Here is a 26,926-nt window from a genome sequence, read left to right as displayed (position 1 = left end):
GATGGGAGAAGATAAGGGCCTGAGCTTCACACCTTCTTGAAGGGACAACAATGTTTTACAGCATTTAGCTTAAATTCTTCAAAAATTTTCTGTTTTTACAGGACAGTGTTCATTGCTATTTACAGAACCTCCCTCTCACTTTTTACTTGGTTGCTCTATCTGGAATCAATAAAGGGCCTGCATTTTGGCTTTGGCCTCCCAGAAAACACTCTTCTCCCCACCATGCCCCAGATGAACTGCTTGTCCCACAATACCCTGTTGTTCCCTATCTTGCCCATCAAAATCTACCCATTCTATTTCTCATCTACCAGAGGCCTATGTTTAAAAAAACAAAAAAGACTATTTGATGGCCTTCTGACTACCAGTCTCCAAAGTAATGGAGGTAAGAGACTCGTAAGGGGTTTGGGGTAACAAATCCTTTTTTTTCCTTAACACTATAATGCAGGCTTGTCATCTGTCATCTATACATTTCTACAAAGGGTCTTTTTTTTCCTTCAAGTTTTACTTCTAGCCATCACTGCTTCTAGGGGTGGCCAATAAGTTATTTCAGTTCATTACCCACTATGTAAAACAGTGTTTATTTTAATACCTCCTTAAGCTCCAAGGGGAGATAAATGTAAAACCTTCTTCAGCAACTGAATGACTTTCTTACAATTCAGCAATAATAAGGGTATGTATTATTCTAGATGTGTAATACACCAGATTTGAACAATTCTGAAGGATACAAGAGCCAAAAAAACAATCTGTCACAAACTATACCAACTATGGTGGCCATTTGTTAAACATTTGGCCAGCTTTGTTGCTGGCTTCCTTCAGAATTATTTGATAAATATATCATACAGACCCTATGGTTATAAACAGCTATATTGAGAGCAATAATTTCTGAAAACTGATCCATTAAGGGACTATCCCTTTCCTTCTGGCATGCCAAGAAGGTAGAAGGAGATAAAACCTACCAGCTCCTGTTTCTCATAATGGGACAGCAAGAGCTCTCACAGACAGCTGGGAGAAAAATACAAAAGTGCCAATTAAAAATCAGTTTACATGCCATTTCTGGCACAGGTGGTATTGATGTTTTAACTCCATTTGACTTAGTAACTTAGAACATATCTGCCTCTAAATAAAATTGTGACATATAACTCCCATCCCTAAAATCTTGCTTAGTAAAGAATAGGGAAAATAACTTCCCTGCAATTATTATTTATCCTTGAATACATTTGATTTCACTGATTTTTTTTATCTGACTTCTTCTCTTTGGTACAAATTGTATGCATCCCTGTTCACTTTACTTTGGCTGCTTTTATCTCTTAAAAATACCAATTTTCCTTACTTGCTTTGCATGTGTGCAAGTTATATGTGGGTTCCCCCCTTTCTTTAGTGAACACAAATATTTTATTCTTTTTATAGTGATCCTATAAATTCATAAACATTATCTTCCTAAATTTTATGATTTAAAATGCTCTCCTCTCAGCTCTGCCAACTGCAATTTTCACTGATATATGTGCTATTTTACGCTTTTTATTAGAGTATGAAGGTATTTAATTATTCTTGTATGATCTTTGGTATTTTTACTAGTAATAACTATAAATCAATTGCCATTCTTTAAAACAAATTTTAAAGATAAAATTTAATAAATTTAAAAGGGCAATATCTGGTGAATGTGCTTTGCTAATGCTCTAAGTGAAAGTCTATAAATTGTAACAGCAAAAGGTGACCACTTCTTGAAAGGCAAAGTTACCTTCCCACTCATCTCTGATGTGGTCTCTGACGTTCAGATGGATGCTGACATCTGCGCGAACCCGGGTTGGCCAGTTCTCGCCTATGCTGGGTTTGGCAACCTCCACCACGGTGAACGCCACGATGGGCTGGGCCATTCGCGCCCAGCCACCGAATACCACCCCGCCATACTCAGACTGCCTGGAAACCAGAAGCAGAAGACTGGTTACCCAAGCAAAGATCAACTTTTGCTCAACTTTGGACAAGTTAAACTAGTAACTAAGAATACGTGGCTAGCTAGTATTTAAGCCCTAACATTAGTAACTCTTATTTCTAAACTAAAAAAACCCCCTAAGTCTCAATATTTAGGAAGTATATATGGTAGGATGAAACAGGCAAACATGGCCCACAAAAGAAAGGGAAGTAGAGGAATGTCCCCCACATTCCCAGAAAAACATATAACTCTATGTACGTAAGAGATGAGCCATTTTGTCAAAGAATGAAATAATCCAGCACATTCAGTATTATTTTATATTCTTACCCTCTTCCCCTCTTCATCAGGATAGCCTCAACTGTTTACATTTTATCTTATGTACTATAAATACTTCTATAAGTTGCTTCAAAAATCTTTTAGAACAAGCTAGACCTTAAGAAATTAAAAACAAGCAAATGACAATATCTATGCAAATGCTTTCTTTAGGGCACAATATTTAAAACACTGAAAAGACACTGCTATGGATGGCAGTGTGGGGAATCATCAAGCTAGTTGTAATAACCAGAACCACCAACAAGCAAATATTCATTCTTTCTTCTTATATTGGTGCTTTAGCTTTTACATTAAATAGTGTATTGGGGAAATCTGTAATACAAAAACTGCAGCAACACTCCAAAATTGTAAAGTACTGCCAAAAATGACACGCTTACAAAGATAAAGAAAACCTATATCCTAAGTAAAGGCTTTTGTAAATAACAGAAAATTATAAAACTTCATAACATCAAAGAGTGAAACTGATTAAAAATAAAAGTTCTGCAATCCAATGACTTGGTCAGTACTAAAACAATTTCTAAAAGGCATTACCTTGTGTCTAAAAGCTTTTGTAATAACTTTCTATCACCTCCCCCATTTTTCACAACTTTATTGCAATATAGTTCATATACCATTAAATTCATTCACTGTAAATGTACAATAACTTTTAGTAAATTTACAAAGTTGTGCATCCATCACCACAATCCAATTTTAGAACATCTTCATCATACTTTAAAAAGATCCCTCTTGTCTACTTGCAGTCAACCCTTCCTACTCCCAAGCAACCACTAATCTACTCTCCCCAATTCTTTCCTCCTTTATAAAATCTACCTGCAACATGAGGCATTAAAAGAGTATAGATTTCTGATCCTCATAAGCACATCCTCTTTTACACTGCTCAGTAGTTTCAGTAGCCTAAAAACATGATTAGAACTACACAATAAGTAAAAATGCCTCTGCTACTTTTCCACCTTCAAGACATGAAACAGAAGGAAGCCCTATCCCTTAAGATCTCATAATTTTTAACAGTTTCCAATAATGGGCAATTAGGAATGAAAATTTAGAAAAATTTATTATCAATAGTTATCTCCAAAACGTAACATTTTCTTCCACTAGCAGAAAATAATGTAAATTTTAAAAAATTGGGGCTTCCCTGGTGGCGCAGGGATTGAGAGTCTGCCTGCCAATGCAGGGGACACGGGTTCGTGCCCCAGTCCAGGAAGATCCCACATGCCGTGGAGCGGCTGGGCCCGTGAGCCATGGCTGCTGAGCCTGCGTGTCCGGAGCCTGTGCTCCGCAACAGGAGAGGCCACAACAGTGAGAGGCCCGCGTAACACAAGAAAAAAATATATATATTTTATTAATAAACCATAAGAACTCCAAGTATTACTGCTTTATTTGGCATTTAAGTAAAATATAAATGAATTCTACTTGAGCTGCTAGTTGCTAAGTCCCTACTTTGCAAAATGACCAAAATTAGGTCCAGAGTCTGAGCATATAAGTGCAAGGTAACCATAAATTATAAGGCAGCTTTCTGATCAAGCACTCCCCTGGGGTCCAAACAATGGGCAATAATTTCAGCAAAGCTGTGGGCAGAGACGATCAGCCAGTGGGTATACAAATTGCACAGCGCTAGCCTGCCCACTGACTCAACTGATTATTAAGTCAAAAATACTCTGTTGTGTTTTAGACTCTCACCCAGAATAACTTTTCACATAATAATTAATTAAAAACTAGAACTGTGTATGAAATAAAATATGGAAGTGAAAAAAACATCATAATCACAGTGTCCATGCAGCTCTCTGTAATTAGGAAGGAGAGAAGCCTGGAAGATACCTGAATCAGTTCACACTCAAAATATGTTAAGCTTTTCACACAGAATGCAGTATAATTGTACATATGTATGCATGGTGTGACAATAATTTAATGAAAATTCATTTTACAGAATTATTTTACTCATTTACAGTCAACTGTGATATATAACTTATCTCCAATAATTTCATACCTAGAATGAAATAGTGAACAAAGGGCATTTACCCGAAGTTAGTCATGTCTAAAAAGCAAAATGAACCTTCATAAATCTTATAATGCAGAGCTGCCTACAACAGAATGAAAGTCTTTTCTTAGCTAAAGGAGTTCCAGACAGAAGCTAGCAGGTGGAAAGCTGAGTTTAGGCAGAAAAGTTCTTCAAATAACGAAACCTACTCAACAGGCCCTAAAAGTAAATGCTGATGATTTAGTCTCTTCAAGGCAACCTATGGATGGAGGGAAGGGAAGATATTCCAATGTTCCACTCTGTGCAATGTTCAGCTATGCCCCTCATCTCCTGCCAGGTCCTTTAGAGAGGCTGACTGAGACTAGTGGTGACAGCCACAAGAGCGGCTGGAGTAATAGAATACCCCTTTATCGTAAGCTTCTCCCAGGACTTAAACTGCCCTGCCTAGTACAGGCCTGCTGGCCAGCCCATACCCTTCCCTCTTTACCCTTTTACTAATGCCCAACCTACTCCCCCCTACATTTCTCCCTCCCGCCCCACTTCCCAGAACAATGACCTCTCTTCTCTTACCCTCAGCCCCACTTCCAACGACCCAGATACATATTTTCTATTTTAGCACTTTGGATATATCTAACTCACATTCAAGAACTTCTCACAGAGTAAATATCTCATATTTTAAAGGGCATCTTCACCACAGATATATTATTTCTAATTACACATGTGAGGTTTCTGACAGAAGTACGTCAGTCACTGTTTGCATCTCTTCATTGCAAGTGGAACCAATTTACTAACCATGGCTTCATTCTGCTGACACTATCCTCGATGTCCTGCCTAATTTCGTAAGTTGATTCTAAGCGGAAGAGATTAAAGTTCCTTAGGAGGTAATCATGAAGAGTCAAAAACTGCAAATTCAACTTGGGAAGAGCAAGACAACCTGAAAAGGAAAATAACATCCATATTTGAATTATTTGTTTTAATCAGACATCTGCTTTATGTATTAAAACAAGGCAGCACAAATTTGTTAAGAATCTAGTTTAATGGTGTCTAAAATACAGCATATTTGATAAGGTCGTATTCTCATTTCCACACAGAAACTGAAACCAAGTTAACAAATGCCATCTATTAAGACTGGGAATAAAGGATGAATTTCATTAATACATGTAATCTGCACATCAATGACTCATATGCAAACAGTGCTTCTAAAAAGTATTTAAAGATACTTAAAACTAACACAAGTAGTTTAAAAATTCTTTCTTTACCACCTAATTTGTATTTGGCAAATCTCAAAGTAAATAATGCTACTATAAACATAGCCCATGACCAAATTTACCAAGAAAACTGAATTAGTATATTACATTACACAACTCTATCTTCAGTGATCACTATGGTGCTCTGAACCTTTGCCGTTTTGCTAGCCTTTAAGGATAAGGCATTGATTGTATGTTATTCCTGGAGTTATTTCCCTTCTCTGACAACATTAATGAACCATATTCTTTCCATTACCTTCACCTAACACTATTTCCCTGGGATAATAAGTAACCAAGCACTCAGCACCAATATCAAAAAGGTCAAAAAAGAAGAACCCCAGGGACTTCCCTGGTGGTCCAGTGGTTAAGACTTCGCCTTCCAGTGCAGGGGGTGCGGGTTTGATACCTGACCGGGTAGCTAAGATCCCACATGCCTCGCAGCCAAAGAACCAAAACATAAAACAGAAGCAATATTGTAACAAATTCAATAAAGACTTTAAAAATGGTCCACATCAAAAAAAATCTTAAAAAAAAAGAACCCCCAAACACATTTTACTAGCAAATCATATTATTTTCATCATCCCTATCCACACTCACCAAAGAAACAATGCACCTAAAAGCAAGAAACATCAATGTACAAAAATTTCACATCATTTGTTAGTAAACTCTGACTTATAATCTAATTCAATTTCTTTCAAGCCAGAAGCTGAAAGCATCTCTTTTGATGGCATACTTATATTAAAAAAAAAAAAATTAACATATCACTATTTTGTAACCCTCCCTGAATTAACAAATCTAGGTATTAAACAGCAATATCACAAAAACAGAGACAACCAGACATCACGTGCCTCTTGATGAAAGAATACACCACCACCAAGGATCTTGCCAAAGAGAGAATTCCTCTGCCTGATCAAGCCAATTTGTAGAAAAAATAAATAAAGAGCAGAGGGACATGTTGAACTGTACTGTGAGTAGTCAATTAGAAAAATCTAGACTGTGGAAAACTATACAGATCAAACAACTCAGGGTCTTCAACAGACAGAAAAGAAAGGGCTACAGTTGGTACCCGTAAAATAAAAAGCATCTTAATATGTACAGGACTGACTACGGTGTCTAGGGATGCACAACTGAGTAATAAAACTATGAAGAAATAGTGAGACAGTGATTGCTATAAAAGTCAAGAAATGGTTACTTTGCAGTGGAGGGAGAAAGCAGTAAGTAGGAAGGGGTACACAGGAGGATTCTGGGATAGCTGACAAGGTGATTATAAGAGTTTTAGGGTATTTCCCTTAAGATAATTAGTAAAGCTCTATCTTTATTTTGTGTGGGCTTTCTATATTTGTGTTTATTTTACAATAAAAAGGTTTTAAAAAGGCAACACTTTACAAAGACTTTCTTTACAATTCTTATACTATATTTTTTAAATATCTGCCCCAATTTCACACTTATTTTCTCTCCTTGGGAGCTGGAAGCAGCTTGCATAATTGTGCTGGATTGGCTTTGATCTTTGCCTATCTCACAGCATTGAATACAGAGCCCCACAAGCACAGTTTCACCCATGGTCAGTGAAGAACCATGGCAAGACAGGTACAAAGACAAATTTTGAGAAGTAATTCTTTTTACTTAACTTCATTAATCACAGGAGCGAAAGAAAAGCAACACTTTATACTAAGCAAAATATGTTTTAAACTCAGACCAACATCACTGAATAGTACCAAAAGCTAGATATAAGACTGTTTACATTTTCAAGGACACAAACTTTTCATTGAAAAGACAAAATATTCTTAAGTGTTATTCATACATATATGATCACAAATGCTTTTAGTGTGAACAAATTAGAAAAGTGAGAAAGCAATGCATTAATCACTGTCAGAATATAAAAAGATATGAAGACTGATTATTCTGAAATCTAGTACAATTTTAGTGCACTGGGTTTATTGGAATTATGGCTCTAGGATATGACTCTGAAGAGACAATTTTCTTTTAAATAAATATACCAATACCTATATTGGTGATCTCTTTAAAATAGCCACATCTCTACTAATCATGACACTGCTGTTCAAAAAACTTCCAGAAATTTTTTTTTGAAATATGCCTTCAAAATGTGTCAGAATGCACTTTGGCATATACTCAATTGTGGCAAATTCTCATCATTAGAGGATAAGCATTTAGAAACAAATCTGTTGAAAGAGGTAGATGAACATACTAGGCAATACTACTCTGGATCAAAACTAAGGGTTTATCTTAACTAATGACAATGTCTTTCTTTTGAAGGTCATTAGCTGGCTCTACAAGGAATTCAAAAGAGCCTCTAGAGAAGGCTTTGAAAAATAAAACACTACCAAATAAAGCCTGCTACAGTGACATAATGAAAGCTACACTTCTTGTATTATTAGGTCTCCTGAACACACAGCTTTACGGGCACATTTTATACAGGATGATACACACACACACACAAACACACATTTCATTAGGCAATGCTTAAATTTAATAAAAATCCTTAATGTTAAGCATTCACAACACTGAATAGTTTCTAGCTTCTAAAGTTGAACTTGAGGGTACCACAAAATTACCCTAATGTATATAGCAGATAGGAGTATGTTCAGTTATATATGATGAATTCTAAACTAAGTTTCATGTTACATCTGAATACTGTACTTCGTTACCATACCTTCCCCAGAATAGTACTCAGTTGGGACAATATTTTCATCCCATATGATTTTCTCGGTTGGATACAAAGGCATCTGATTCAACTGCTGAATCTGAGAAATTCGACGCTCATGACGAGATACCTAAAGGAAACAGGTTTAGAAAGAAAGTCAGAAGTATCTTTTTTCAATCAAAATAATTTATGGAGAAATTCAACACAAAGTATGGAATGAGAAGTTTCATGTCTTTTGAGTTATTGTAGCACTTAACAAGAGATTTTTTTTTCCTTTTTTCATGTTCTCCACAAATCAAAGAAGAAAGAGGTACTGATTGTGATGGACTTCGGAATCAGCCAGATCTGAGTTCAACACCTAGCACCTCAATTTATGGGCTATGTGAAAGCTGGGCAAGTTACTTCAAACTCCCTGATTTTAGTTTCCTTTTCAGTAAAGCAGATTAAAATGTCACTCCCTTCTTAGGTTTCTTATGAAAATGAAGTGGAATATTGTAAAATAATGTCAAAGTGTCTGGCACATGCCAAGACCTTAAAACCCACAGCAACACAGCATTCACCAATGTAAGAAAAAAAAATGGGAGCCCTAAGTCCTAGGTTACAGTTTTCATTCTTGTACTAACTAGCTAAATAATCTGGATAAGTTTACTAATAACTTGGCCTCAGTCTTCTTTGTAAAACGAGAGAGTTGTACTTGATGTTCTCTATGTACCCCTCCATTGTTAATACTACAGTGATCTACCTCAAATACAGAAATAAGTTTGTTACCTAATTAAGAGATGCCAAAATAATGATATATTTGAAAAATGTGTCACATTCTTTTCAGTAGAGATAGTATTGTTTTAGGAAAGAAGACAGTGTGATATCGTCTAAACAATATGCAGTTGAATTTTTAAATCATATTTGGTTGGATATTAGAAGATTCCAAAGCCTGAAAAACTCCTTTAAGAGGGGGAGGAAATGAAAGATAATGCTGTAGCACTATAAATTTTTAAAACTGTTTTCTTTTCACGTAACTATTTAAATTTTAAGGATGAAATCTTAGCTATAAGACCCTAAAAAGCATAGATAGGATCAACTTTATACTCAAACCTATTTTCCATTAGAAAGTTCCTGGAAAAGTCCCCATTTCTTTCTATAGTAAGGATTTATTATTAATCTCCAAAACCTGACTTACCAGAGAAGATTTTACATTATCAGAAAACAGGACAAGGAATTTTTAGAAAGCACTTGTAGTCAGAGACAACAAAAAGTGATTTGTAAGAAGGAAGGGGAAGATAGTGACCCAAGACATACATTTCATGCAAGTAAATATATCGATAAAAAAGTATTTTCTATACTTGAGTTAATTTAAAATGCTTCCCAAGGATTTCTCTCCAAATGGCACTTAAACACCTGTCACCAGGCTTAAAACACCTGCTACAAATAGTTTCCTGTTACTACCCCAAAATAAGCATATTATCTTCCTCTCTACAGTAAGGAACTGTATTTTATACCCTGTATTAGAAGTATTAGCTTGAAATATGTTACAAAAACACGTGCCCATTATTGTTCCATATGTGTAAAAAAATGTATTTACAAATCCATGCAGTGTACATTTGTATAGGTATAAAAAATGTCTGAAACGTATAAAAGACAACTCAACCTTATAGCAGTCAGCAAACAAAAAATTAAAACAAGTTTTTTTTGTTAACCCATGAGACTGGCAAAATTGAGGCGACTCAGCATCCAATGCCGAAAAAAGCTTAAGGAGACATACTTTAGTACACTGTTGATGGGAACATACAGCTTTTGGAGGACAGTTTGGCTGCATCTTTTATCTTTTAAATAAGCACATCAAATAATTTCACTTCTGGGTACCTCTCCTAAATGTCCACATATGGGCACAAAGAGGCATATATTAAGACTGCATCATTATTTGTACTAGTGAGCATGCAAACAACCTAGATATTCATAGGGGCGTATGGTTAAATACTCATCCACTTTATGAAATATCTCACGGAAGTTTAAAAAATAAAGTATATCCCTTCCCTTCAGTTTTGCTATGAACCTGAAACTGTACTAAAAAAAATAAAACCTCACACAAAAAAGTATTAGTTTAAGAGCTGATGCTCAAACTAATACTCATTTCCCAAAATGCTTGAGAAATCCCTTAGAATTCTTAAATCACTAAGTCGGTAATAACTTTTTCTATTTTTAAACATTCCTGAGCTCTCTAGTGATAAAGGTATGGCTTAATATTCAAGGTACTATATTTAAATAATAACTTAAAAATAAACAGATAAATAGATAGATATCTGTGTGTGTGTGTGTGTGTGTGTGTGTGTGTGTATGTGTGTGTGTAAGTATAACTGTGATCTCTTAAAGGCAGGAACAGTGTCGGCCATCTCTGTATCCCCAGTGCTTGAATCCAGTGCCTGACACAGATGTTGCTCGTAAATATCTGATGGAACAAATCCATGCTATAAAGCAGTTTTAAGAGGTAAGAGACTTGAAAAAAGAAATCTAAGAGATGAAAAAGAAATCTGACAAAATCAAATGATGATATAGTTCCCAAACAAGCAGGCATTACCTACCAATTTTTTAGCCCAGAAAAAAATCTGTACCAACCTACATCTTTAAGAATGATTCAAAAAAGTAGGGAAAACCACATGCAAAATTCAAAGAACATTAATATTTACCAACAATTCTAGAAGAAATTCTTTATCAAAAGTCGTGTCTTCACCTTTAGGAAGAGTTGGTAACAAGCAGAGGTATGATGCCACCTGGTGGAGTGTATTTGAACTGCAGAATAAAGAATATTCAGATCAGAATATTTTATTACAATTTAATTCATTTTTGAAACATAATTTTACAGATGGCTTAAAAATTTTTACGTAGAAAATATAATCCTATGACACAAGCAACAAATATATGAAATCAGCAAAGAGTTAAACCCCTAATACAGAATTCTCAAATTGTCTTCTGCAAACTTCTCATGGTCCCCAAGATTGTTTCAGGGAAGCTACAAGGACAATACTTTTTCATATTAATACCAAGACATTACTAAGTTTTTTTCTCACTGTCTTTACATATACAGGGACAGTGCGATAATGGGTAAAACTGGTGGCATGGATCAAGGCAGTGTCACCAACCAGTACAATAAGTGGTCACAGCATTCCTCACTGTGACACAGTTATTAAAACAAACAAACAAACCCCCACCAGTTTTGTTTAAAAATGTCCTTGATGAAAGAGTAAAAAATTATTAAGGTTATTAAATTTGGACTTGAGTATCTGTTTTTTAAAAAATCTGTGTGTCAGAGTGGGAAGTACACATTTTGCACACAATTTTTACTTGTGTAAAAAGAATGTTTGTCAGAACGACTGACAAACTAGTTATTCAGAGTTGAATAACAGCAAAAAATCTGAACAAAATAAACCTAACTTCAAGGAAAATAATTGACAGTATATGTTGCCAAAGATAAAATTTGAATTTCAGAGTGAAAAACTGAAATTTTGAAAAACTTGCATTTGCCACTACTTACCTGACAGCTTTCAACCACTCAAATACAGTTTCATTACCCCCCAAAGCCCCTCAAACTCTCTATCCCTGTCCCTGGTAACCACTAATGTGTTTTCAATCTCTATAAATTTGCTTTTTCCAGAACGTCAAAGAAATGGAATCATACATTATGTAGCCTTTTGACGCTAGCTGCTTTCACTCAGCATAATACATTTGAGATTCACCCACACTGTTGTGTGTATCTGTAGTTGGTTCCTTTTTATTGCTGAGTAATATTCCATTATATGGATATTTCACAATGTGTTTATTTACTCAACAGTTGAAGCATATTTATATATTCCAGTTTTTGACAACTATAAATAAAGCCACTATATATATTTCTGTACAGATTTTTCTATGAATGTAAGTTTCCATTTCTCTTGGGTATGTCTGTGAGAACACTAGATCACACGGTAAGCACATGTTTCTGCAAGAAACTATCAAATTTTTCCAAAGTGGCACTACCATTGTGAATTCTCATCAGCAATGTATGAGAATTCCAGTTGCTCCACATACCGGTCAAGAGTTAATACACCGTTGTTTTTATAAATAATTCTAATAGGTACATAATGATATCTCATTATGATTTAAATTTGCTTTTCCTAATGACTAATGATGTTAGGCATCTTTCTATAGGCTTATTGAAATCTATATATCTTCTTTGGTGAAGTATCTGTTCAAATCTATAGCCATTTTTTTATTAAGATGTCTTCTTATAATTGAGTTCTGAGACTTCCAGATACCAGTCCATCATCAGATATGTATTTAGCCAATATTTTCTCCCAGTTTTCGGCTTGTCTTTCATTCTCTTAACAATGTCTTTCAAATAGAAATTTTTAATTTTGAAGAAGTTCAATTTATCAGTTGTTTCCTTTAAAGACGGTGCCCTGGTGTCTACAGAAATCTTTGCAGAAAGCACAATCACAGAGATTTTCTCCTATATTTCCTACGTTTTAATTTTGATATTTAGGTCTACGATTCATTTTGAGTTAATTTTTGTATCAGATGTGAGGAATGGGTCAAGTTTCATACTTTGCATATGGCTGTCCAGTACCACTGCTGAAATTATCTCTTTTCCACTGAGATGCCTTGGCACCTTAGTCAAAACCCAACTAACTGTATACGTGTGGTCTATTTCTGAACTTGACCCTGTTCCAGTGATCTATAATGTATACACTGTTTTCAATACCACAATGTCTTGATTACTTTAACTTTAGAGTAAGTCTTGAAATTAGGTAGTGGAAATTCTCCAATTTTGTTCTTTTTCAAAATGGTCTTGACTATTCTAATTCCTTTGCCTTTCCATATGAGTTTTAGAATAAGCTTGCCAGTTTCTATCAAATATCCTGCTGGGACTCTGACTGGAACTGAATTATATCTATAGATCAAATTGGGCAGAATCCACACCTTAACTGAGTCCTCTCATCCATGAACAAGGTGTATCTCTCCATTTTTAAAATCAATTCACTTTAATTGCACAGACTTCCTTAACATGGTTTCAGATACCACAACGAAACTTTCAAGAAATCTATCAACTGTCAAGTTTTGATATGTATCAAAGAATAATATTCCTAAATATGAAAAAGCTTTTAAAATAAACTTCCCTCTGTGTAAGAGTGGATTATCTTCATTTACTTCAGGCAAAATAACATCTTAAAACAAACTGAAACCAACAACAGATCTGCAAATCCAACTGTCTTTCATTAAGCCAGACATTAAAAAGATACGCAAAACTGTAAAACAATGCTACTCTTCTCACTATGTATTCTTTTTTTCATTATGGAGTATATATTTTTCATTAACAATATGTATGAAATATACAATGGATTTTACTTGATTTTTAAAATAAATTAAATATTTAAAATTCCTCTACTTTTAATTTCTAATGTAGTAAATATAATGGCTATAATCCACATTAAAAAAGTTCTTTGTGATCCTCAATGATTTGTAAGAGTATAAAGGAGCTCTATGGACAAAAATAAATTCCCTGGACAGACTATACAGCTATTAAATGTAAGAAAAAAAATCTACAAAAGTGCTTAAAAAATATAATATTTTTTGTAATCTTTTGGTGAAGAAGGCCTTCTAAATAAAACATTTGTGGGCTTCCCTGGTGGTGCAGTGGTTGAGAGTCTGCCTGCCGATGCAGGGGACACAGGTTCGTGCCCCAAATCGGGAAGATCCCACATGCCGCGGAGCGGCTGGGCCCGTGAGCCATGGCCGCTGAGCCTGCACGTCCGGAGCCTGTGCTCCGCAGCGGGAGAGGCCACAACAGTGAGAGGCCCGCGTACCACAAAATAAATAAATTAATTAAATAAATAAATAAAATAAAACATTTGTTATTGTTATTAAAAAGAAGACTGAAAGATGTGATTAAAAATTTAAAACATCTGTAATAACAAAATATACCATAAACAAAGTTTAAAAGGGAGAAACTGAGACAAAATAATTGCAACAGAACTAGACAAAATAATAATATCCAGGTTCCTGGATATATAATATAAATGTTCCTTATTTAAAAAAATCAATAAAATGACAAACAATGGAATACAAAATAGCAAAGGATAACAATCAGAAAGTAACATACAATCACAGAATGCAAGTAAAACAATGAGAATCTTTTTGTCCTTGGATTGGCAAAAATGAAAAACTAATTTACCTAGTGTTGGAAGGGAAAGAAATAAATCTTCAAACACTATTGATGTAAGTGTATAATTGGCATTTTTTGGGAAGATAATTTAGCAATATTTAACAAAATTTAAACACATAATCCCTTTGAGTCAGCCATTCTGCTTCTGGGAATCAGTACTAAAATTTAAAAAATAGAAGTAAAAAGAATGTTCATTGCCTAATTGTTTGTTATAGTCAAAAAATTTTAAATTAAAGATCCGTCAATAGGTGAGTGATTAAAAAATAGTATGGTAGGGCTTCCCTGGTGGCGCAGTGGTTGAGAGTCCGCCTGCTGATGCAGGGGACACGGGTTCGTGCCCCGTCTTGGAAGATCCCACATGCCGCGGAGCGGCTGGGCCCGTGAGCCATGGCCGCTGAGCCTGCGCGTCAGGAGCCTGTGCTCCGCAACGGGAGAGGCCACGATGGTGAGAGGCCTGCGTACCGCAAAAAAAAAAAAAAAAAAAGTATGGTAGACCTGTTCAACAGAACTCAATGCCATTATTTAAAAGAAGGAAGTAGACATGTGTGTTACTGTAAGTTATTACATATCCTCATATGAAAATGAATGACCAGACCAATCTCAGTTTGCTTCAGTTTAAATAGCCAATTAACTACACATAAATTCTCCCCAGAGTTAAGGAAAATGAGGAGATAACAGAGCACAGTGGTCAAAAGTTAGGGCTCAGAATAAAAAAGAATGAAATCTTGCCATTTGCAACAACATGGATGGACCCTAAGGCCATTATGCTAACTGAAATAAGTCAGAAAGAGAAAGACAAATACTGTATGGGTCACTTATATGTGGAATTTAATGAGTCACTTATATGTGGAATTTTAAAACAACCCTTCCCCCCCAAAAAAAAACCAAGCTTACAGAAACAGGGAACAGATTGGTGGTTGCCCGAGGCAAAGGTGGGTGAAACGGTAAAGGAGATCAAAATGTACAAACTTCCAGTTGTAAAATAAATAAGTCATGGGTATGTAATTGTATAGCATGGTGACTATAATTAGTAATAGTGTACTGCATATTTGCAAGTTGCAAAGAAAGTAGATCTTAGATGTTCTCACCACAAGACCAAAAAGTTCTATATATATGGAGATAAATGCTACCTAGACTCGTGGTGATCAATTTCACAATAAATACAAATATTAAATCATTGTGTTATACACCTGAGACTAATATAATGTTTTATGTCAATTATACCTCAAAAAAAATAATTAGAGCTCAGAAGTCAGACTACCTAGGTTCAAATCCTATCTTTGGGGCTTCCCTGTTGGCACAGTGCTTAAGAACCCGCCTGCCAATGCAGGGGACACGGGTTCCAGCCCTGGTCCAGGAAGATCCCACATGCCGCGGAGCAACTAAGTCCAGGCACCACAACTACTGAGCCTGCGCTCTAGGGTCCATGAGCCACAACTACTGAGTCCGTGTGGCACAACTACTGAAGCCCGTGTGTCTAGAGCCCATGCTCCGTGACGAGAAGCCACCGCAATGAGAAGCCTGTGCACTGCGATGAAGAGTAGCCCTCACTCGAAGCAACTAGAGAAAGCCCGCGTGCAGCAACGAAGACCCAACGAAGCCAAAGATAAAATAAAATAAATTTATATTAAAAAAAAATCCTATCTTTGACACTTACTTGCTGTGTGACTTAGGCAAAGTACTCAACTCTTCTGTGCCTCGGCTACCTTATATGTAAAATGGTACCTACTCCTCTCACATGAATATTTTGAGAATTAACTTATTTATATACTAGTAGAGTACCTATCACAAAGTAAATAAATGTATGCTATTATTGCTATTTTCAAAAAAGTATACTTAACAGAGATGCCAGAGAACATTACAATTTAATAAATTTTAAACATGCAAAATTTTACTTATGCCTAACCTCTAATATCACATAGGATGAACATTTACTGGTTTCTGTTGTATGTTGTTTACGACTGATGGGATACCAGCTTATATTCTACTCTAAAAAAATTTGAGATCTAGGAAAAATATATAAGTTACGAAAAATAAAAATTTTACCAAAATAAAGAGAAGATGTATAATTATATTTAAGTGACTCAAAGATAACAAATGCTAGAGAGAAGCACTAGTTCTAGTTGTCAATAAACAGTAGTGCAACAAGTAACATCACCTAAAGTAGTGCAAAAATAACTAAAACCAAAAAAGAAAATTAAAATTCAGTTGTCCTTTCATATTGCCTTACCTAAGGGGTCCAAAAAACTTGATCAAGGATTCCCGAGTATCTACTTCTGCAACATTTGAGAGGGCAAAATCATAGAGTTCAGGGAAATGTGCAAAAGCAGCTCTCTAGAAAAGAACAGAATTAATTAATTAATTAATGCCTACATATTAATAAATTACAACTTATATACTGCATAATGGAAAAAAAATTTTTTTTAATTAATGCAATTCTCTTTCTTATATGCTTCTCATATGTGACCTCTGCCTTATTCAAAAGCATTAGATACAATGGGGAAAAAAACCAGAATTGTTCTAGCCGGAGAGTACAAAGAATCAATGTTCAGTTTCTGATTTCTAAAACTGTATTTTGAATATAAAGGAAAATAGCCAGGAAGGCCAGCTTCACTGACAGGAGAAGAGAAAGAACAAAACAAAACACTTTATGATCAAGAATTGGCCTAACAAAACCATAAGAAAGTCTCAAGGGCAAGTCCCAATGAAGATGTATCTCAAGGGAGAGGCCTACAGCAACAGTGTGCTTGTGCCCTGCTTTACTTTGGAACTCTGGAAAGAGAGAACCTCGCAGGGTAACACCTCCAACCTACGTGGGGTAAGCTGCAAGGAAACAGAAAGAGCAGCATCATGCTGATTTGATTAAGTGTGTGTGAAATAACATTCTTAGTCCTCCATAATGCTCATGTGGCACTGGGAAGATCCACAAGTTTTCATGTGCTCTGTACTGGATGACACAGAAGGTTGCAAAGGTTATCGATGAGTCTGCCATGAAACAACTACAGGCAATGGCAAAATGAAACCAAGCCTGAAAGTGAGCTGCCTGAGCTAGGAAATGAAGGCGAGTCAGCTCCCAGGAGGACTCCAGCACCATCAAGAACAAGGGCTGGGGGGCTTCCCTGGTGGCGCAGCGGTTGAGAGTCCGTCTGCCGATGCAGGGGACACGGGTTCGTGCCCCGGTCTTGGAAGATCCCACATGCCGCAGAGCGGCTGGGCCCGTGAGCCATGGCCGCTGAGCCTGCACAATGGCAGAGGCCACAACGGTGAGAGGCCCGCGTACCGCAAAAAAAAAAAAAAAAAAGAACAAGGGCTGGGGCCTTGTCAGTAGGCTGACAACCAAGCTCCAAGGGCGCAGTCATTGTGCCTTGCTGGTGGCCAAGAGAACAGCCACACACCACACCCACTGTGGTCACTTCAAGGGCAGAGGCAGAAGGACAAAAACACTAATGTTCTGAGAAAAGCAGGAAAACATGTCTGAGCTGAATATGAAAGACAATTTGAACTTAAGTTTGGCTGAGTCTTCACCCAAAAAAAGACTCTTTAAAATGTAAAGAACTGAATTACTTTAAATTGAGAAATAAAAGCTGCCACCAGACAAAACTGAGTTCAAGAGCAAAATGTGCTCAGTAATAGTAACAAAGGTACTTTTGGGGCACATCTGAGCTGCATTGGTAAATTTCAGTCCCATTACATGTGTTTATCTTTAAAACGTACAAAGCACTTACACATACTTTGTCAAGTTGAAATACCCTTTCATAAAATAAAACTGATACTTAAACACACTAAACTGGCCCAGTAACTAATATTTTTTGAGTGTCAAATATCAATATACTGAGTCTCAAGATTGAGAACTATAAAAGAAAGCATTCTTTTTCATGAATCCATCAGAATTAGCAATATTTTAAAAATTCAAGATGAACACACTATTAAATTAGTACCTTTCCTATCTGTACTACATAAAACCTAAATTATTTATGACTCAACTTCATGGAGCAGACGCAAAGGCTATAATGCATTTCAATTACCTGTAGAGAAGTAATTCTATCATAGTGAATCGTAGTCATCTCATTCTCTGTCAGAGCATTTCCAGTCTGATCATTAATCTCAAAACCAGTATAGAACTTAAGCATGTCCAAAAGCTGAAAGGATACATTTAAATTAATAAACTGTGTAAACATGAGACCAAGAAAGCAAAAATACGACAGTATTAAAAATAATAAAATCCACATACCTTCTTAGAGGTACTGAAAAGCTTTGGAATGTAAACACTGCAACCAACATTTCAGCACATATACAAATGTGTTTTATTTATGTGAGCATAAAGTATATGCCTTGTGAACAAACTGTTACGTCTATTTCATACACATGGTCTACTTCTACAGGAAAGAACTTCAACTGCAATCCCAATACTAAAGAGACATTAAGGAACTAATCAAAGAAAGTCAATATTTTAATGGAAAAAAAAATCTATCTATGTAGAACTATACCATTAGAGGGAACTCCTGAGGTCTTATGCCACTTAAAATTTTCTGATGAGGGTTTTGCAATTCACAATTAGAGATACTCTTCTCTATACTTCTATTAGAAAAAACAGCAAGGTGGGAAAAGCTAAGCTATTCATTCCTCTCTTCCGTCTCCATAACCATCAAGCTTTCTTTGGCTTAGTTCCTGGTGCTTTAAGAAGGCCTGCTTTCCCCCTGTGCTGGCAGTATCAACAGAATCAACAGAATTTGGGGCTCCATTCGCCCCAAATCTTTATTATTCTTAATTCTAATCTATGGCAGATCAGATATTACGATTTTTTAAATTAATTTTTATTGGTGTATAGTTGATTTACAATGTTGTGCTAGTTTCTGCTGTACAGCAAAGTGAATCAGTTATACGTATACGTATATATACTGTTTTTTAGATTCTTTTCCCATACAGGCCATTACAGAGCATTGAGTAGAGTTCCCTGTGCTATATAGTAGGTTCTTATTAGTTATCTATTTTATATATAGTAGTGTCTATGTGTCAATCCCAATCTCCCAATTTATCCCCCCCCAGATATTAGGATTTTAATGTATTTTAATATATGAAACAAATCACTGGGTAAAATTAATAAGAGAATAGGAAAAAAAGGAATGCTCACAGATACAAGATAAAAGAATTCTTAGGACAGTGTGCAAATACACACACGAAAATTTTATCTCCAGCTGTGATCTGTAAGGCGAGTGTTAGAAGTTTGATAGAAGACTTTTTTTCTGGATGACATTACAGGAAATGGGAAACCTTAATAGTGTGTCTTCCTACCCAAGGCAGTAAACAAAGTTCACTTGCCTTCCAGCTCAAGGCAGCAGTCTAAGTGTATATGTACTTCCACACTATCAACTGCCTCTGTCACCCTCGTCTTATGCAAAGAGAGCCACGATATTAGGGCACAGTTCACTCGAAAGTAATGCTTATCATCTATTATAGTCCACAGTGCTTACTGGCATAGAATCAAAATATATATGAGTATGTGGGACTACATCACACATAATTTAGTCCAATAATAAAATCACATATGATTAACAAAACGTTTATCTGAATTACCTAATCCCCTCAAATTTAAAATGCTTAAGTGTTTTACTGTTTACATTAATAAAATGAATATTCAGAAGAGAAAAAAAGGTTATAATATAAAATTAGTATAGGCCACCTATACAAGAAGGCAACCGTTTTGTATATTAAGACTTGGTTTTACTTTTTTTTTTTTTTCGGCGGTACGCGGGCCTCTCACTGTTGTGGCCTCTCCTGTTGCAGAGCACAGGCCCCGGATGCGCAGGCTCAGCGGCCATGGCTTATGGGCCCAGCCGCTCCGCGGCATGTGGGATCTTCCCGGACCGGGGCACAAACCCGTGTCCTCTGCATCGGCAGGCGGACTCTCAACCACTGCACCACCAGGAAAGCCCTGGTTTTACTTTAAAATGACTAATGAGGAATTTACATCATTCAATTCGGTATTTAGCAAAATATATGTTGCACCATGCCCCAGTACTCCCAGGTGCACGGCAAAGAAAGAAAAGATTGACTTAGAAATGAAAACAATAAATATGTTCAGATCCACCAGTGCTCACCTGGGAAAAAAGATGGCCATCCTCTTCTCTACGAACAAGATTGGAAAGGTAACAGTGAACCAAAAGGTGAGAGTCATCCAGGATGGTATTAAACCAGCGTCTTGTGGGGAGTAGGGCCTAGAGAAAATAATCACCACAGCAATAAGTCTGCATGCTCTCCCAGCTACAAGTGAAGTCTACTGATACATAGTGCAGAAGTGTTAATCACATACAAAGTACCCTCAGCCCCCCAAAAGACACTCCACACAAAGCAAAGCGTCTGGTCCATGCTGTAAATAAATTCAGTGGTAATGTTTCTAAATAAAATCCAGCACTGGAAGAAATCTCAGATACCCTGGCCACTAGTTTTCAAACAAAATCCTATATGAAATCCCAATGTGTATTGTGTGCAGGTTTAAAAATGGGAAAAAGGGAGTGGAAAACCCTAAATGGAGATCCCTTTCTCAGTTTCCTCTTCCCATATCATTCTATGACAGTCAGAAAGACAATACTGAGAAACTATGACAATCACAGTTTGGAAACCACTAATCTAGTCAAATACGCTCATGTTAAAGGGGAGGTTACCGAGATCCTCAGAGATTATAGTTACTGGCAGAGCTGGAATCTCAATGAGGATCTCATGAATGACTGCGAGTCCAGTACTCTAATCCTCATGTCTAAAAACCACCCTAGCTCTCCTGATAAGGAATGAACAGAAAGGATTTTCTTTCAATTTTCTGCATTAAAGAGCGAGAGGAAAGGAACGGAAATGAATTCAATCTGAACTATACCAACTCTGCATCTGAACTTTGTATCAAAATCTTGCACCTAGTAGCATGAAATCTTTTTTAAAAATCTTAATTTTAAAAATTGACTATAGCAAGCAGCTGTATCTTTCTTCATCAATAATATTAGGCACATTTAGAAAAGTGAGATTATTAAAGCCATAAATCTATAACTTCAGCCCTTTTTAAAACTCTATGTAGGGGTATTAAATTTGACACAAAATAAATTGCCATTGCTGGACTCATGTTTAATAACTACACTAAATAATGTTTTTTATACAAATGCAGCCATTTGACAGTCATCTGAAAACTTCAAGGGTCAATCACTTTTGACTTTCTTCTCTATAAGACATTTTGAAATAGGTACAAACAAACTAAGGCCAGTTTGAGGTGATAAAGAAATATTTCATATATAGTCACAGGCTTAATCTTAGCCTCCTTAATGATTATGTAACAGAAGTCACTGCACACTTCTTACCTCTAGATCAATCATAAGTTCAATAAATCTTTCACAATAATGAACTTTGTCCATAGTGACAGGTTCTAGACATAACAGAGAAAACATGTTAAAACTTTCTTACTTAGGGCGTTTTATGGTACTATATCTTAAAATTGGCAGTTATTTAGTTATTTAAACAAGGTTATTTGTCTCATTCATCAGGATTGGATAACTATGGTTCAGAGCACAGACCTCACATATATTTCAAAAAGGGCAGGCCTTACCCTTACAGTAAGCTCTATAAATATGAGAAAATGAAAAATGCAGCTTAGATGAGAGACACATTTTAAAAATCAGACATGCAAAAATATTTTTAAAGTGTTAATTTTTAAAAATGTGTACCAAGTGATTAGATGTTGAAAAAACTTGAATAGAAAAACTAGAAGGCAGTTTTATCTCAGTTCTTGACCTACTTTCCTTATTTTCTTCACATACTAAACATCTAGAATTTCTTTCATATGCATAAACACATACACGTATGTGTAGCTGTATACACACAAAGATATATATATATATATATATATATCTTTAAAATGCACAGAAAATGGGTGGGGAAGATACAAAACAAACTAATTAAAGGGACAATTTTTGTGACTTTTTTTCACTGTACATGTATTAACTGACATTAAAATGTCAATGACACATAGAGCAATAAAATATTTTTTAAATCACTATCTTGTGTTATTCATGAGCATTAATGTACTATTTTTAAAAACATTTTTGTTTTTAAAAGAATTACAACCTTGTGACATGACATGCTTTTGGATTACAAATGTCTTTTTTTTCTAATGTCAGAAAATGTTCTGCTATTTTACCAGCTGAAACCAACTTGACAAGACTGTTTCAATTGAAAAGGAGATAATTTCAGGGTCCCTAGGCTAAGGACTCCCAGCAGCAAATAAACCAGTGCTAGACCTGTAGAAGGCATCCTAAAATGCTTAAATAAATCCACTCTTTTACTTGTAGCATACAGGAAAATAGAAGGCTTTATGTGAAGAAAGAAATATGAATACTTTTGTAACTAACACATGCCCATAATCCAAACCCTAAAATAACATAACTATAGAATTTCACAGCTGGAAAAGACCTCAGAGAACACTCAGAGAACATCTGTACTAGCTCTTCATTTTCCAGGTAAGAAACTGAGGACCAGAGGAAAATGACTTGATAAAAGTATAGAACAAAGTAATGGCTGGTTAGAACTGGAATCCAGGTTTTCTGAGACACAGTCTAGGTCACACAGCCACTAAAACTAAAGAATTTAAAGGAGCGACTTTTAAATTAAATCCATTCAAATCGGTCCTCTGTTGTATCTTTTCTTCCTTATTACTGTCAAAGGAAAATAATTTTGTCCAAAATTTTAAAAGTGAACAAGAGCTGTATTTGTATTTTTATTTATTGCTTGAGAAAATTACCGGCAATGGCCTATTTAAAATTAGAACGTGATGCTTGGTACTCAATTTCTGAGTTCTGGTGGATAAAACAGCATATTTTTACACTAATTGGCCCTATTAGGCATAATTCTTCAGAGCTGAAGCCCTGTTATTTCAGTTTCAGACATCAATATATCCTTATTGTTTGCTTTTTATGTGTATTGTGTATTTTTCCTTTCTTCTGATAGCAGTCCTGACATCTCAGACCATCCTACACAGATTTCCTTTATAACAATTGATATGGACAGGTTGTCTGTAATGACCCTGTAAAATGAAACTACACACAATCTTTTTTACTCTTTTATAAATTAGTTTTCTGTTCTATTTATTATAAACAGAATTTATTTATTCTGTTTAACTATATATTCTATCTGTTTTTATGCCCTCTCTGAACTGGCACACTATTTTCATCACCTTGTTGGTTCCTTTGCCAGAAAGTTAACAAATTTTGATTAAAGCTCAAGATCAATCTAAGAAATTTTGTTTTCTGACAATATATTATGACAATGGCAACAGTTAGTAGTTTATAGGATGTTAAAATTACTGCAGGTCCTATATTGTTGTATTTACTTGACTTTCAAACCTTTCTACGTGACATCAACTTTTTTTTTGGGGCACGCTGCGTGGCTTGTGGGATCTTAGCTCCCCGACCAGGGATCAAACCCAGGCCCGCAGCAGTGAAAGCACTGAGTCCTACACACTGGACCATTAAGGAATTCCCAAGATGACATCAATTTTTATGACCCTAATTGTTACAGACATTACTGGTTCTCATTATTACTATTTGTGCCAAGGAAACCAAATCTACATCCTCTTTCCAGGTTTAAGGTTCTTAACTGAAAGATTTAAATACACAAATATTAAGTGATATAGATTACAAGCATATGACAATTTTTTCTTTATACTGATGCTGGTAGTAATACTGATATTATGCCCCAAATCAGGTACCGTAAATTAGCATTTATAGCATTAGTATCTACTCATCACTGAATTACAGGTGTGATTTTCGGTTGTAAACTATTACTTGGCGGGGGGGGGGGGGGGGGCGGGGAGGCGGCAACATTTATAAGTAAATAATTGTTGTATTTCAGTTTAAACAAAGCTACAATCTGATTCATATATATGTTATAATCTCTGGTGCATATAAATATGGTACACCTACAGCATTGTTCTTAGATTATATTCCAGTTAGAAAATAAAATATTAACAACCAATGACATATCATACATAAATGCTTATAAAGATCTTGCGAACCCAGAATAATGTAATTAGCTCTTCCTGGTACATAGGTCTCACACTCACACTCACACACACACACACACACACATCTATCTATATACAGTATAATCATGATATATTTTGAAATTTATACTCTACATAGCATATATTTATATTTGTTTCATCAATAAATGGGGGCCACGATGGAGGAAAATCCTTCCCATCTCATCTTGTAGCTCATATCTCAAAATAATTCTCCTCTTCCCCTCCTAACAATATTTGACGTTGCTTGAAAACACTACTCAGCAAACTGTAAATAAGTAGATAGGGTCTGTGAGTGTCTCGTTCACCATGTCCCAGAACCTTGTTCAGGACCTGTGGCTTATAAGCAAGCTCCAAAAATAAATAAATGAACATTTTAATAACCATGCTGGTGCCCTTAAATTACGTGAATTTCTAAGGCAGCCACGATACTCAGACTGGTAACTTATTTGAAAAGGGAAGGACATAACCCCTTGTCAATATAATTTAAAATCACTCTGAGAGCAGTTTTTAGACTAAAGATTAGTAAATACTATATGGGCATCTAAATGGTAACTTCACAAATGAGCTGAGAAGAGGAAGATAGTTACCAGAAAGTGGAACTGATTTCAGCACAGAGATAAACTTCTGGATGAGCTGTGAAAGAAATCTTCTTTCTTGATAGGCTCTAAAATCAGAGAGAACAAACAGTGACCAAATTATTTTTGAGAAATAATTATTTCAAAAGTAAAATTTAAATGCTGAACAGCCTTTCTTACACTGTACAAAATGTTCCATTTCTCTCTGAAATCAGGACCATAATTTAAACACACAGCTTCTTCTTTGAATGTAAATATAGCACTACATGAAGGAAAGAAGAGCCTCATTACTGGCCTAATAAACCAGCCAAGAAAGCATCTCTATCTTCTTACTGTAAAAGTTTTCACTTGTGGTTTAAAGGTCAGAACTAGAAAGTTTTCAAAATTTCATTTACAGTCTGCTCTTGAATCATAAAAAATCTAACATTTAAGTATGTAGTTAAAATGAGATAAGCAATTACATACTTTAATATGTTTAAACTATTAAACATAATAGAGTATTACGATGTATAAAAATTAAATGTTAGTTTAAAAAACAACTTTTTACTCATTACTAATTTAAGATGCACTATGTACCAACTAATCAAAAAACAATCATAAGGTACTGGATGGCTACAACTGATTATGCCAGTCCTGGTGGAAATAAAAAGGAGGAGAATGACTAAAATATACTTGAAATGACAAGTCATAAAATATAATTAAGAGCACAAGCCAGCATTAATAAAACTGGCTGACATTAACTGAGCACTTACTGTGCCAGGATGTGAGCTGTGTTAAGTACATCATACAAAATAGTCTCATACTGATGACAGTCCTACGAAACAGGTACTATTGTCTTGATTTCACACTGAGGCTCAAGGAGGTACAGTAACTTGCCCAAATTTACACGGCAGGTGAGTGTGAAACCTAGTTAAGTCTGATTGTAGAACCTATACTCTAAACAACTATACATAGTCTAATCATTATGAAAAGACCCGATGTTTCAATAAGAAACACAGTCTGTTTTAGGAGTTCAGAAGAAGAAAGCACTGTGGCCTAAAGTAGTTGGTGTGGAAGAGCATTTAGAAGGTTACCCTTCAATTAAGTGGAGTAGAGTGGAAAGGGTAGTTAGGGAAGGAATGTTTACAAAACAATGAATAGTCCATCGATTTGGAATTAAATCGTATTGAGGTAACGGGAAGAGAGAGTTTAAATATTTTAGAAGTAGTCAAATAATGCAAAGATATCATGTAATTAGCCCAATCAAGAGGCTATTGGTTAGAAAGATACCATGGAAGAGATGAGACTGGAGTTCGAAGTTAAAGAAAGGATATTCCTATTCTGACCCTAATATCCTGTCCTTATAGCTCTCACCTCCTTACTCCCAAACTTGTTTCTCTGATATCCAGCTTTTTTCAGTTCTTCTCATTTTCAGTAATCACCAGCATAACTCCAAGCTTCACTTCTTTTCGTCCTCAACCCTCTTTTCATAGTTTACATACTCACTACATAATCTCACTCATACTCATGACTTCAGTTACTATCTACAGGTGTATACAGACTACTCTCCTAAGTGGAGGAAAAAATAGAGTCAGAAGAAGTTATCATAGGCCCAAGGGGAGCGAGTCCTAAGCATATAAGCAGAGGGAAAAAATAGTGAGTGGAAAGAGCACTTAAAGATGAAGAAAGAAAAAGGATCACTGCTGGAAGAGTCAGAGAGTAAACAAGGCAAGAGCAGAGTTAGACCAGCTAGCCTCAAAGAGAGAGAGGAACAAATCTCTTAGAGTATACAGATTCTTCCCCTGTGTCCTACTAACAGCACTTTGCTTGCTGAAATAAATGCTTGCTACTAGACTTTTATCCAATTGGTAATACTTACTATTAAAATACCCTGCAACCCTCATCTGCTTCCTTAATTGGTATACTTGATTTATTCTTCTCCTTAGCGTGGACCACCATATAATATACCATATAA

General features: G+C 35.7%; 1 protein-coding gene across 6 annotated transcripts in view; it reads right to left on the bottom strand.

Annotated features, from left to right (window-relative positions):
- AQR (aquarius intron-binding spliceosomal factor) overlaps positions 1–26,926 on the bottom strand; it is a 138,105-nt gene that overhangs the window by 90,080 nt on the left and 21,099 nt on the right. For all 6 annotated transcript variants that reach the window (XR_016392136.1, XM_030762878.2, XM_022587531.2 and 3 more), the window contains 9 exons: positions 24,985–25,061; positions 21,681–21,745; positions 20,439–20,555; positions 18,366–18,479; positions 16,571–16,674; positions 10,829–10,931; positions 8,157–8,277; positions 5,031–5,172; positions 1,739–1,917 (listed from right to left, as the gene is read on the bottom strand). Coding sequence is in view for 5 of the 6 variants with exons in the window: in XM_030762878.2 (XP_030618738.2) it covers positions 1,739–1,917; positions 5,031–5,172; positions 8,157–8,277; positions 10,829–10,931; positions 16,571–16,674; positions 18,366–18,479; positions 20,439–20,555; positions 21,681–21,745; positions 24,985–25,061 (1,022 nt within the window). In the remaining variant the exon portion in view is untranslated. The remainder of the gene's footprint in view (positions 1–1,738; positions 1,918–5,030; positions 5,173–8,156; positions 8,278–10,828; positions 10,932–16,570; positions 16,675–18,365; positions 18,480–20,438; positions 20,556–21,680; positions 21,746–24,984; positions 25,062–26,926) is intronic.

This window comes from Delphinapterus leucas, chromosome 2 (genome assembly GCF_059928025.1).
Source record: "Delphinapterus leucas isolate spDelLeu-1000000601 "Yukka" chromosome 2, BTC_Dleu_Yukka2, whole genome shotgun sequence".
Lineage (NCBI taxonomy): Eukaryota > Metazoa > Chordata > Mammalia > Artiodactyla > Monodontidae > Delphinapterus > Delphinapterus leucas.
The sequence above is the reverse complement of the archived record's forward strand: the minus strand, read 5'-3'. Positions and strand labels throughout refer to the sequence as shown.